Source organism: Pelodiscus sinensis, chromosome 20, assembly GCF_049634645.1.
Source record: "Pelodiscus sinensis isolate JC-2024 chromosome 20, ASM4963464v1, whole genome shotgun sequence".
In the NCBI taxonomy this organism is placed as follows: Eukaryota; Metazoa; Chordata; order Testudines; family Trionychidae; genus Pelodiscus; species Pelodiscus sinensis.
The window spans coordinates 23,995,562-24,009,163 of NC_134730.1; the positions used below are offsets into that span (position 1 = coordinate 23,995,562).

General features: G+C 50.4%; 1 protein-coding gene across 3 annotated transcripts in view; it reads left to right on the plus strand.

Annotated features, from left to right (window-relative positions):
* Positions 1-12,853, plus strand: part of MAP2K6 (mitogen-activated protein kinase kinase 6) — a 103,811-nt gene extending 90,958 nt beyond the window's left edge. For all 3 annotated transcript variants that reach the window (XM_006129156.4, XM_075904004.1, XM_075904005.1), the window contains exons 11-12: positions 5,417-5,462; positions 12,464-12,853. In XM_006129156.4, the coding sequence (XP_006129218.1) occupies positions 5,417-5,462; positions 12,464-12,541 (124 nt within the window). In that variant the 3' untranslated portion in view covers positions 12,542-12,853. The remainder of the gene's footprint in view (positions 1-5,416; positions 5,463-12,463) is intronic.
* Positions 12,854-13,602: the final 749 nt, after the last annotated feature.

Here is a 13,602-nt window from a genome sequence, read left to right on the forward strand (position 1 = left end):
TAGGGAAGGAGAATCTGGTGCTGAAATGGGAGGTGATCCTGGAGAGAGGGGAAGGATCTGTGTTACAGGCTGGGGCTGCCTCGCACGGTCAGCAGGTTCAGAGGGCTGCATAGAAAGAAGGGATCCTCCTGCCCCCTGAAATAGACGGTATTTGCTCTTTGTCTTGGTGCAGTGTCTAGTCGCCTCTGGCAACAGTCCCATAGTTTTTGCTTGCTCCTCCCTGGAAACTACTCCGGAGGGGCTCCCCCCCTTTCTTTTTTCCAGGCACTGCAATGCCACACACCGTTTGCCAAGTTGGCAGGTGGATGGCTGCCTGCATGGTCGCCAGGGAAGTGCTACAGGCTGAAAAAGGCAGAAATGTGAGACTGTTCCTGATCTCCTGGTGTCAGGGCTCAGAGCCCTGCCAGTGTTCCCAGAAAGGGTTTATCAAGCCAGCCTGGTGGACCTTAAGAAACAGCCCTTTGGATTCTGCTTTGGGGCCTCCTTTAAACCGGCCGGTTCCCTGGAATGTTATTTCCTCCTCTTGCTTTGCAGAATCCATCCTGTTCTCCCCACCTCTGCCCTACACACACGCAGAGCAGGACGGATCCCAACCAGTAGGGGGCAGCAGGGGTGCCGACAGGTCAAAATCGGCAGCTGCCCTGGGGCCTGGCAATTTTAAAAGGCCCAGGCCTCCTGGCCACCACTACTGCTACCATGGCAGCAGCCGCAGCCGCAGCCGCAGCCTCGAACACTGGAATCCTGCGGTGTGGTCCAGGCGGTGCTGAAGGCTGGGTGGGAGAGCTAGCCACGCCCCTTTCACCAGAGGCCACGCCCCTTTCACCAGAGGCCACGCCCCTTCCTGGAGCTCCACAGCCAGTGCCGCACCGCCTTGCCCTGGGCGTGGCGAAGTCTTTCACCAGCCCAGGGGGAGGGCAGTGACCCCTCCCCTCCTTTTGGAAGCTTTACACTGAAATCTTATTGTCGAAACCAATTTCCTTTCCTCCGTCTTGCATGCTGGGAACTGTGTTATTGTAGGGTTGTTTGTGTGAGCCAGGCAGTCCGTTGTTTTCCAAAGTACATGGAGATATTTACTTTTTGCAAGGCCCGTTTCCTGTTGCAGGTCACGTGGACTCCACCAGCAGGTTTTAGAACTGGAAAGCCAGGCTGTTGGCCATGGTTCTAATGAGGGGTGTAAAACCCCTTTTCATTGGTTAACGGGTTAAATGTTAGGTTGAACCGATTAACCAATTAAACGGGGGTGTTGAGGGAGGGGGCTAGAGTGGCCCCTGCCAGTGACACTCCCTGGCAGAAGCAGCTCCTGCGTGTGGCATGCCCGGGCTTGCCACGGACAGGGGTTACTGTTTGTGGCGGCCCTGCGGTGGGTGCAGTGGTATAGCAAGGAGCGGGCAAGGGGGGCAGTTGCCTCCAGGCTCCCCTCCGCTCCCCTGTCATCCCTCGACTGCCCGCCGCCACTGGTTGGAGCCATCTCGTCCCTGCCTCTCTGCCCCCAGCCCGACCCTCCTCCATCTCTGCCAGTGGGTTAGTGTGTGCGGGGGCCCGGCCCCAAACTGGAGGGGGCGGGGGAAGATGAGGTACAAGCTTTCCTTCCCCCTCCCAGGATCAGGCTTAGCCATGTGCCAGGTTCGGGGCCTTGCCACACGGCGGTAAGGAAGGGTGCATAACACTCTCGCTATGCCTCTGGGTGGGTGGGGAGTTGCTTCAACCCCACCAGTTAACCAGAACCGGTAAGCATCACTCATTACAACTGATGTTGACTGGTTAACCTTTCACGTCCCTAGTTATAATGATAATAACTCTCAAGCGAACGTGTGCATCTCAGATGGCCCACGTTAACCCACTTGAACTCAGTGGGACCCGCTGGTTCTCAGCCCCTCTGAAAATAAGGCCCGTCGTGTGTTTGGGCCAACTTCAACATCACGGAACTCAATGGAAGCAGATTTGGACCCTTACTTTCTGGCCAGGATCATCCCTGGGGTGTTGGGGCACTGACCTGAAAAAAGGAATGTACCAAGGGTTAAGGAACGGAAAAGAGGATTTAGTAAAACCAGAGGTTCCGTATCGCTGTGACTTCTACGGCCAGTGATGATCCCCAGGGGGGTTGAAAGGCTTATTACAGGTTCACATTAAAACCCTTCAGTACTAACCTGCCCCTGTCTGCCATGAGGTTGGTCAGTAATCCAGACACAAGTCTTTCTCACGAGGTCTCCGTTAACAAGAGCACAGACCAAATCCTGGATGAGAATACAACCAAGCGTTGAAGTTCACCTGTGTATCTCAGCTTGAGTCATGTCTAAGCCTGAAGGATATGATGCATCTCTTCCTAGCTGCCGGGCATAGTGAGCAGTTTCGACAGGCACCAGAGTAGTGCACGAAGATTACGGTAAACATGAGCTAACCGTGTGTAGCCAGAGACAGGAAATACCTACTCAGTGTGCGTCCATCGCTTCCCTTGGGCCTGGCAAGTCCCAGAGTGAAGTGGTTTACGCTTGCTGAGGAACACACTTTTTGTTTTGCTCGGCGTGACACCTTTCCCCATAGATGTGTCAGGATCTTTGAAAATCTCTCCGAGCGTCTTCCCATAAATACACCGTCAGGAAGTGAGTCGAGATGATGTCCTGCCTTTAGAAGCTATTTTCTGCTGGAGGGGAAACAAAAATAACCTCCATGCCACCGCTCGCAGGAGCCATCTGTTGTAGTGCAGGAGATGAAAGGAAGTTCCGTGGGACTGTCCCCGTGCCACAACCGAAAAAGGGAAGAGCTGAAGAAGTAGCCGTGCCTTCCTTTCCAAGCCGTTCAGTTCTTCCCCGCTGCTGGAGCTCTGAGGAGCTGCTAACCAGGGCTGCAAACGGGTAACTGGTTCCTCGGTGAGCATCTTCCTTATGGGGTTAACTGGCTCCTGGCCCAACTGGAGCAGTTCCTTGGGGGGACGGGGGCCCTCCTCCAACCTAGCTGGGCCCATTGTGCCATGGGCTAGGGGTTGCTCCAGCCTGGCGGGGCTGAAGCAGGCCCACGGTGCGGTGTGGAGCCAGGCCAGAGCAGCCCCCCTCCCCCTGCAGTGTGTTGTGCAGGGCTCGGCCTGGTTGGGCCGGAGCAGCCCTCCACCGACGACACAGGATGGCAGGTCCTGCCCAGCCCGCCTGGAGCAGCCCTCTGCCTACACCAGGGGTAGGGGGCTGCTCTCGCGGCCCCCTACCTGCTGTGCAACGCAGTGGGCTGGTTAACTAGTTAAACGTATTGTTTAACCGGTTAACGTTTTAACCGGGATTTTACATCCCTTTTGCTAACTTGTGCAGCCCCTGATTTTCCACTGAACATCCAGAGGGCTCCTTTCGGGCTCACCACACGTACAGTTCGTTGGCTAGGGCTGTAGCTGCAGGAGTCCGAGAGCTCCTGGGTTCCTTTTCTGCCCCTGACTTAGTTTGGTTTTGGGCACATCCCTTCACCGCTCCATGCTGGTGCCTACTTATCTCTCTGGGTTGTGCGAGGGCTAGTGGGCCTGCTGCCATGAGCTCATATGGACAGTGCTGTAGAAGGCCTAAAATGACCTTACGACCATGCGACCTTACTCTCCTGTCCTGATTCAGGACAGAAACAGTCAGTGCAGGGATCTTGGCTTGGTTTTGCAGCTGTTGGCCCTGGCTTTATTCGCTGGCCCTTAGGCCACAAATGAGCCATGCAGCTTGCCACCTGCCTGCCGGTATGCGTCGGCCAGCAGAGTTGGTAGCTGGCTCGAGGGGGTTATGGAATGCCCCAAAGAGCGGGAATTTCCCCTGCCGCCATGCATTCCTTCCCCCTGGAGCTGAGCTGCTGCTGGCTGAGGGACTGAGAAACCAAGACTCAGAACCGTAGCGGCTGCAGGAGCGGGCAGGCCACAGAGCCGTTGTTTGGTCACGCACCGAGTGTGCTGAGCTTGCAAGTTCTCAGGCCTCCGGGGCTGGCCACCTGGGGTCTGAACCTGGGCAGACCGAGCCGTCATTCAAAGAGGAACGTGGCAGCAGACGGAAGTGCTCATAAAAGTTCTAAGATGGGGACCGCGCAGTGGAGCGAATATCTGTCGGGTGAAATGTGATCGGCAGGAGGCACAGGCTGCTGGCTTCCTCCCGGGACGTCGGTGGAGGCTGCATGCACAGACTGTGAGCAGGACACGGTCCGACTCCAGCACCCGTGGGAAAAAATATCCTCCTCTCCCCCCTTGCGCTCCTCCTGCCTGCCAGTGGCCCTGCTGCTCAACTCCTTCTCCCCTCGGTGCCTCCCTCTCGGCAGTGTGCACGAGGCTGTGGGAGGAAGATTGGGGAGGGCGTGTGCTCAGGGAGGAGTGGAAGAGGCAGGGCGGGGATGGGGACTTGGAGGAAGGGGTCAGGTGAGGATGGGGGCAGGTGTGGAGGGGCTAGGGATGTTAAATTTAGTTTAATTGACTAATCAATTAGTCGATAAGTGGGGGAGCCGCAGCGGGGTTAGCTCCTGAGGCCGGGAGCTAACCCCGCTGTGGCTCTGCCTTTTCAATGTATCTTAATACATTTAAAAGGCTGAAGTGCAGCGGTGGGAGAGGAGGGACCCAGCATGAGCTGCTGGCTCTTAATACATTTAAAAAGCAGAGGTGCAGTGTCTGGGACTGGGTGTGGGCCGGGAATCAGCTGATTACCGACTTGCACCTGGTCCCTGCTACCTCCCTGCCTCCTGTGCCCCCTGAAGAGACGGTGCTGGGGGGAATCAGCCTTTAAGCCGGCTCCCCCCAGCACCGGCTCCTGCTCTCCCTTCCCCTCTCCCCCACCTCTGATAGTCTTCCCCCTGCCTTGCTGCCTCTATCTGATAAGCTTTTGCTCATCGGATAGTCAACTAATCGCTTCCATCCCTAGGAGGGTGGGGGGAGTTGAGCACCCACCCCCAAGCCCAGAGGAATATGGTGCCTGTAGCACGGTTCTAATTTTGTTTTTTCTGCTAGACCGTGGAGTTTTGAATAAATCTGGCCTTGCAAAGTAAGACCATAAATGGGGCACACAAGATGGCTGGGGAGGTCTGATCCAAAGCCCCTTTTTAGTGACCAGAAAGACGCTGGTTGTCTTCCATGAGCTGTAAGTCCAGATGAGACTGAATTTAGTTCCCGATGAGACTGAATGAATCAGAGGAAGGAGTAAATGCCTCAGAGATGTGCCGTGGAACATGATGCTTCCGGAAATGGGGTCAGCGGTTCAGAGCTCTGTAAAAGCCAGAGTCCCAGTGAAACAAAACAAGCTAACACAGCTAGTGTGTGCACACGCCAGTCACTGGAGGGTCCTGATACCAGCGAGTGAGGGGTCTAAAATTTGGAGGCAGGATTGAAATCTTCGGGTATTTGAGTGGTGTAGTTGTATGGCCTTGCTCAAGTTACATCCGAGAGATAATTCTCTTTTTTTTTTTCTTTTCTTTCGTAAAGCTTGAAGAAGAATTCCAAAGAACGGCCAACATACACAGAGCTTATGGTGAGTGTGGCTAGGCTAAAGGTGCATGATAGCCAGTGTTTAAAGCTTAGATTTTTCAAAAGTGACTTGTGGTTATGGGAACCCAACTTTGGGGAAACCCACAATTTTTAAGGCACCTGATTGTCAGAGCAGATGCTTGGGATCCGGGCCTTTCCACATGAGCACCCAAAACTTGATGCACCCCCAGGTCACTGGTTGTGCTAGAAAATCTAGGCCTAAGTACCAAATTATTACTCAAGTGCCAGCTCAAAGGGAAATGCACTGGTGAAACTAAAAGCAGTATATTTCCCTAACGTGTAATGGACAAGGATTTTATGGGGAGCACTGCTAGGAGAGGTTTGCAAGCCCACTAGAATCTGCAGGATAGCTTTCTACCCCCATCCCGAGTAGCTTTCTTACTGTTCCACAAGGGCAGCCGGAGCAGAACGTGTAACCGAGATTCATTGCCATGGCAACGGAGAGAGGAGGCGTTTGAACGGAATGATTTCCAGATGTTATTGGCAGGGATCAGCATGTGACCAAAACAATAATTCACTTACTGAATTTCTTCTGCTGCTTGGAATATATTTGCTTTGGGCACGGCTGGGGGGAAGCAAATTCTCAAAGAGATTAATGATGGGAGGGCATGCGAGGTAATTAGTGCACAGTGCGGAAAGGGCGTCAGAGGTCAGGGGTGCTTAACTGCAGAGGAACTCCCATTAATTGAGACACGGCTGTGCACACGGCTTGAGCTGGAGGTATCAATTTGTGCAAGCACAGGCGTTACAGCGAGGTGGCCTGTACCTCCGGACTGCAGTTTAGTCAGAAGCTCTCTCCTGATCTTCTGGAGCTACTTCCGCTCCTATTTCTGGTGAGACTCTGGAATGGCTAAGTCTTGGTGAAAACGCACGAGAGAAACACAGGAGCCGAATACCTGCTTGTGAAGTTAACCTCTCCCTCTCCTAGACAGGCCCCTCGGTTTCTGTTTTAGCCAAGCACGTCCCACTCCCTTGCCATTTCCAGCACCAATTTCATTTGCTGAGACCTGGGAAAAGAAGTTATCCAGAAATCCTCATTCATCGCTTCCTCCTGGCTCCCTTTGCAGGTCATTGCAAGACCTGTTGTCTGAGAGCTCTGAGTTCCTCCCCCTCTATAGGTGCTAGCTGCACTGGAAAGTTGTATGCTTTTTTAAAAATGAATTGTATGCCGGGAGTAATTCCTGTGGCATTTTTGCTGGGGCCTGTAATGTGATTAGACTATATATAGCTCCCCTTTACACGGCAGCTTTGCCTCAACACTGACTTTCAGACAAAGGGAGGACCAAGTATTTTTATTTTTTTATGATTGAATAGAGAGCGCAAATCTCATGCCTTTGCCAAATGGCCTTTTATCCCGAGCAGACTTGTCTGTTGCAGCATAATATCCATTGGCAGCGGCTCATGTCTATTGAATTAGGCTCTTGGATCACCTTTCCAACATATCTCAACACTGTGGTATTTTACGGCAGACGTTAATGTTGTGAGGTCCTGTGGTTTTGGGGGTGTTTTTTTTATTTCTCCTGTTCTCTCATGGCATTGCAAGTTGCGGTCCTGGAATGGAGTTGCCTTTTTAGAACAAGACTTCTCCTTGCTTTCCTGTGGAATTGAGGTTTTGCATGGAAAATGTGACTCTGTTCTCCCACTTGAGCAGTGGCTGAACGGATACCCATGCTCTGTGCTTCATTCTGTGTAAAAACCTGCTTCCCCAGGTGAAATGGGGCATGAAACAATGAAAGGAACCCCCCTCCCATGGCTGGTCCATTCGCTGGGTGCACTGTTTTCTTCCAGCCGCTGCCTGAGGTGGAAATCCTGCAGGGATCAGCACGTGGCCAGAATAAAAATAGGAATTGGTGTGATGATCCTATTGTGGGGCGCCTGTGAAAAGTGAATAGTCACTTGAATGAAATTGTACTATAATGTGAACCGGGACCACGGCGAGATCATAGAATCCTAGGGTGGGAAGGGACCTCAGGAGTTGAGTCCAACCCCCTGCTCAAAGCAGGACCAATCTCAACTAAATAATCCCAGCAAGGGCTTTGTCAAGCTGGGACTTAAAAGCCTCCAGGGATGGAGATTCCACCCCCTCCCTAGGGAATCCATCCCAGTGCTTCATCACCCTCCCAGGGAAAGAGTTTTTCTTAAGATATTCTAAGGATATTTTGGCCTTGGAAAGGGTTCAGAAAAGGGCAACTAAAATGATTAGGGGTTTGGAACGGGTCCCATATGAGGAGAGGTTAAAGCGACTGGGACTTTTCAGATTAGAAAAGAGGAGACTGAGGGGGGATATGATAGAGGTCTATAAAATCATGAGTGGTGTGGAGAGGGCCGATAAAGAAAAGTTATTTATTAGTTCCCTAAATAGAAGAACTAGAGGACACCAAACAAAATTAATGGGGAGCAGGTTTAAAACTAATAAAAGAAAGTTCTTCTTCACACAGCGTGTAGTCAACCTGTGGAACTCCTTGCCAGAGGAGGCTGTGAAGGCTAGGACTATAACAGAGTTTAAAGAGAAGCTAGATAATTTCATGGAGGTTAGGTCCATAAAAGGCTATTAGCCAGGGGATAAAATGGTGTCCTTGGCCTCTGTTTGTCAGAGACTGGAGAGGGATGGCAGGAGACAAATCGCTTGATCATTGTCTTTGGTCCACCCTCTCTGGGGCACCTGGTGCTGGCCACTGTCGGCAGACAGGATACTGGGCTAGATGGACCTTTGGTCTGACCCAGTATGGCCATTCTTATGTTTTAATATCCAACCTAGACCTCCCCCACTGCAACCTGAGGCCATTGCTCTTCGTTCTGCCATCCGTCACCGCTGAGAACAGCCTCTCTCCATCCTCTCTGGAACCCCGTGGCGACCCAGGGGACCTATCTCTGATAGCAGAAATGATCTCGGTGCTCTGATCTCCTGTCTTATGCCCGCTTGAGCCTTGTTGTCTTCCCCCTCCTTGAAGATGTGTCTCTGAACCTTTTGTGTGTGTCTGCTATGCTTGGTGCGGTCTTTTTCCAGGACATCACTCTCCTTATTCAAAATCCACCTTGTGACATCTCTGTTTTTCCCTCCTCCAATCACCCTCTCCTGTTTCCCGCTTGGTCAACACAATAGACTAAAAATAATCTTGATCTGCATTAATTAAAAAAAAACCTTATAATGCAGGCGCCAAGCCGAAACAGTTACAGCTCTCACGACATCCTCATGTGCATTGTCCATCCACTGTCTGATTTGGGTTGGTGGGGGGACTCCTTTGTCTTCTATCTGTCAGTAAAGTCAGTAACAACTAGAGTAGCCGGGGGGCTCTTGGATCTGGGTGGAGATGCATCGGGAGGTTGATACTTGGGAACTGAACAGTTTTGGGTTGAGGGATGTCAGCTGAGCAGCAAGAAAGCCTTGAACTGGAGTATGGATGTTGCTGGGTTGAGCATTAAGTGCATCGGCAGAGCTGGGCAGCGGACTGGGGCTACAGTGGAGGTTGCTGGTCGTGATAGAGGGTCTTTGGCGGAGCTGCGTACTCTTTGGTCATTGTCATGGAGTCCGGCTGTGATGCGAGCTCTTCGTCCCTCCCTTTAATGAGCAGCGTGCTGGTGTTTTAAAGAAAGTCAAGTGCCTTTTCCTCTTCAAGAGACGAGCTGGACGTTTTGACACATCTGCTGTTTCCCCTGTGGCTTGGCAGGGCATTTCTGCAGCATGCACAGAAAAACAGATGAGCAAAACCCCACCCATGCTGAATCTTGAGAGAGCGTGGGGAGGGACTTCGCCACCCAACAATCTCGTGCACCAGAAGCTAAAGGAAGGAGGGGGGACTCCTGGGCCAGGAAGGGTCAATGCTGCTCATTTGGGTTAAATTGGTCCCACATTGAGTAGTCCTGTGGCACCTTAGACACTAACAAAAATACACAGTATCATGAGCTTTTGTGGGGAAAACCCACTTCCTCAGATGAGCTGGAGAGGAATGACAAACCCAGAATTTTATAATGGAAAAAGAAGGGGGAAAAGGTACCTGTCAATCATAGGACTGGTGCTAATGAGGCTAATTAAGTGGGCTGGAAGTGTCCCCTACTTAGCATTTGATGTAAAAATAAGGTGTTAAATACAGGAAAGGCTGGGTTAAATGCAGACTGCGACATCCAGTGAATGTCTTTGTGCAAGTCCAGGGAAAAATGTCGCATTTTGCAGATGAATGTTAATCTCTCTGTCTCTCTCTCTCTGTAATTGGCTAGTGAGATTCCTTTGTAGAAGAATGGCTACTTTTAAATCCACAATTGAGTGCTCAGCCGGCATTGGTAGTGAGAGGTTTTGAAGGATTTTGACAGAGTCTTCAAGTGTCAGATTAATTCAGCCTTGTGGGTAGAGGGGAGGGGGATGTTTCTTGGCATGGAATTAACTGTTAAGATTGCAGGAGGTGTGTGGATGAGTCGTTTGCACAGAGTGACTATGCAGCCTGCGTGTGATTTTTTGCGTTACTACCAGGGCGCAGAGCGGGGGTCTTTGAGTTTCGCACGGGAAAGGAGAAATGAGCTGAAACGTAGATTTTTTTTTCCCCCCAGCCTCAGGCCCAGTAGCTCAGCTAAGTCCTGGGGCCAGGTTTCCTTCCCTCAAATGAATGCAGTGATTGCCTCGTCCTGCTGTGCGTGTGTAGGGGGGCTGACGGGGTCTATGAAGTGGGTGGATTTGCAGATTGCGGTTCTGTAGAATGCAAATTGGGTGGAGGGCTTCTAACTGCACGCACCAGCAAGAAGCACTCACCAGAAACTTGTTAACACGTGCCAGTCCCTGGAAGGCCCTCGAGCACTGGGAATCGGGGGCACTTGCTCTGAAGCTGGTTGAAGTGAGTAAACGAGCAAAGACGACTTGTGAAAAATTCCCAGCCTCCCAAAATAGAATGTGCTCATTTATTTTGAGGAGGTGGAAACGGGGGAGTGTTCTAATCCAGCACAATGTCCAGGAAAACCCTCTGAAAGGCATGAAGGCGGTGTCCGAGATTGTATTACTCCTTTCAGTAGCAAATCCAATCCGTTGCACTTGGGACCGGATTTATGTCATCCCGCGGTGCCCCTGTGTTTGGATGGGTGCACAAAAATGTCCCTTTCGGTGCCTTACTAGCCACTTGCACGTGAACTCACCTGGCTTCCCCACGGCAATTTCATGTGCACGCTATAGGCACAAAGAGTGAGACAAGCACCTGGGCGTTGAGCATGTGGATCTCCGCCCTTTAAAAGTCTGTTTCCAACTGGACTGACAGATGTTGGGACGAGACCACAGACGGTGCATTGATAATGATTGTCCTCTGGAGCACCTGGCGTTGGCCACTGTTGCAAGACCAGACCCTGGGCTAGGTAGCAGGATCATTGGTCTGATCAAGTATGGCTGTTTTGATGTTCTCAGTCATAAAGCAACTGGATGTCTATGGGACCCTGGACAGCTGTGTTCTTAGATCTCTGCAGGGTGAACTGGTGGAGTATTGCATGCTGGGACTTCCAGTCTCCCTGGGTCACACCATCTAGATTAAGGTGAAGATTGCCTGCTGGTCTTGGGTCATGCACCCATGTTGACCTGTCTGTACGGGGTCCTTATATGGCTCCTATTACAGTAGCGTCTGAGCACCCCAAATAACCTCTCTGAATTTATCTTCCCAGCTCCCCTCTGAGGTTTGCGGGGTAGTCTGCCATGGTTGTGCAGCATTGTCCAAAGCCTCCGTGATTTCTGGCTTAAAGTGAATTGATCTCACCCACTGAGACGCAGCAGCCCTCAATAGCAAACATTAGATTTCTGGTTTGGGGATTGTTTTGTTTTGTGTTTTGCTTCTTGCACATATTTTTCCATTTACAGAGTCTCCGGCAGCATGCCTTAATATGCTAGTGACGATTAAGTATTTAAACAGATAGCTGTTTATCGTTTTGCAGCCAGCGTGGCTTTCTTTTCTGTGCAGAGCAGTTAAAAATGAAGTAGCCTTCTCCTGCTGTGAGTCTTAACAGTTGCTGATGGGAAGGAATAAGACACAGAAGTGAGCAGAGGGAAAAGAATAAACAAAGAAAGTTGGAAGCTTGGTAAATATCCACTTGTAGATGCAACCTGCCGGAGAGGCTTTTTCCTGCAGATAAACATTTACATGTTTGTAGAACCGTATTCATGCTGCTAGTCCCATGTCTGTGAATTTAGAGGGATCATGCTCTTAAAATGCACACCCTTAATGAATGCATGGATATCATCTGAGGACAGGAGTACAAATCAGCTGAGAGATGTCTCAGCATGCTAAAATAAGGGTGTTTCGTTCATCCATCCGTCCGTCCGTTCAGTGATCCCACGCCTTGGCTTTACAATAAATTCCATTCTTTGAAAGAGATGGATTCAAGGCTCAGGGGCCCAGCATTTGTCTGAACTCCCTTGTTTTTCTTTGGGCTCCCAGCATTCTTGTAAACCCGTGTCTCCTATGATCATTTTGTGTGCCATGTTATTTACACATTGTGCAGCTCCTTTTCCTTTGTTGTGGGCTTGTCGGGATGTTCCCATCTCTTCCCACACAAGGGATTCATGTACCCTAATGGCTAATTGGTAAGTCTTTGAGGAACGGTGCTGACAAAGTGTTATTTCCATGTGTGGAGAGTGGAGGATCTGTCCCATTCTTGGGCCAAGAGAAGCTCTGTTTTAGCCCAGCACCCCCATACGGAGTTGAGAGAGCAGTCCATTCCAATACTGCTAATATCTGCCGAGACATAGGGCATTAGACAGTGGAGGATACTAAAGCTAGAGAAAAATCAGGGTCTGTGTCAGTCCAAATATAGAGAAACCTCATTCCATTCATTTACTGTCCAAGGCACCATATCTGCATACTCACTCACTCACTGTTGTGTTGCGAGCAAGGGAAACAAATGTTGTTTGAGTAGGAAGACTTTCCCCCACGCTTTGCCAGGTTGAAATAACGGCGTCTGCTCAGTGGTTTTGGTGTGAATAGTACATTGATCTATGTTCTCTTTTCCTTTCTTTCCCAGCAACACCCTTTCTTCGCCCAGCACGAATCCAAAGAGACAGACGTGGCTTCTTTTGTAAAACTCACCCTGGGAGACTGAGAAATGGACTTGTACGTGATTTGCCCTTCTGTGGACTGGTGGGTTTAGGGGAAGGGGTGCGCGGCGGTGCTTGGTCACAAGAGCACTCGTAGAAAGTGGCCATTTTATTTTAATGTTAAAAACCTCCCGCCTCTCCAATGTTTTTAAGGGGTTCTTTGGTCTCCATAGTGACATAGAATGAACTGGCTAGTGAAGTGAATTTTAATAAGGTCGGCACCCTTCAAACAAACATACATACACAATTATTTTAAACGAGGGTGAATGAAATATTTAATAAATGTCAACATTTCCCCCCCCACCCCCATGCCCCAATCTTCTCCTCAGCCCCCTTCCTTTGTCTCTCTCGAATTGCTTTTATCATGGTAATAGGTGCTATGGTAGTCATGAAGTTGTATGTAGATTTATATTTTGTCCCCTCCATTATTTTAATATTTATGTTCAGTGCTTGATTGAATAGATTTCTGTTTTATATGAGAATGAGCGTGTGATGATGACGATAATGAGACTACAGCAAGCAATATTTATAGAGCTTTGCTGGGGAAAGGGTTAAAAGGAGGAAAAAAAAAAAGAAAGAAGCCTGAATGTTGTAGAAAACTATTTAATATGCATAGGTAAAGACTTTAAACAAGGACCTTGGTTCAAATGTCGGGGCTACCTCAGAGAACATGCTAAGGGGGTTAATCGGCTCTCATGTGACACAGCTGAGTTTGCTCCGACGCAGCGTGAAAAAGGAAACACGACTTGGATCTCGTGGTGGTTGTGGTGCATTCCCAGTGCATTGCGTTGCTAACGCTTCAGGTTCCAGTGGTTCGTCCACGTGTCTGACGCCCACGTGTCTAACGCGGGGGGAAAGATTCGTTTGGAAGTGCGTGGCCGTCTGAAGAGGCGTGAGCTGATCCCTCCCCTAGCTATGAATTCTGGACTGTTTGATTGAGAACGTTGAGTGGGCTTTAGAGGTCAGGTGTCTTGGTGGTTTGGGCCTCAGAAGGGAGTTTCCCTGAACAGAAAGGAACATTATGGATAGATGCAACGGGAGGGAAGCAGGGTAGAAAGTTACATCC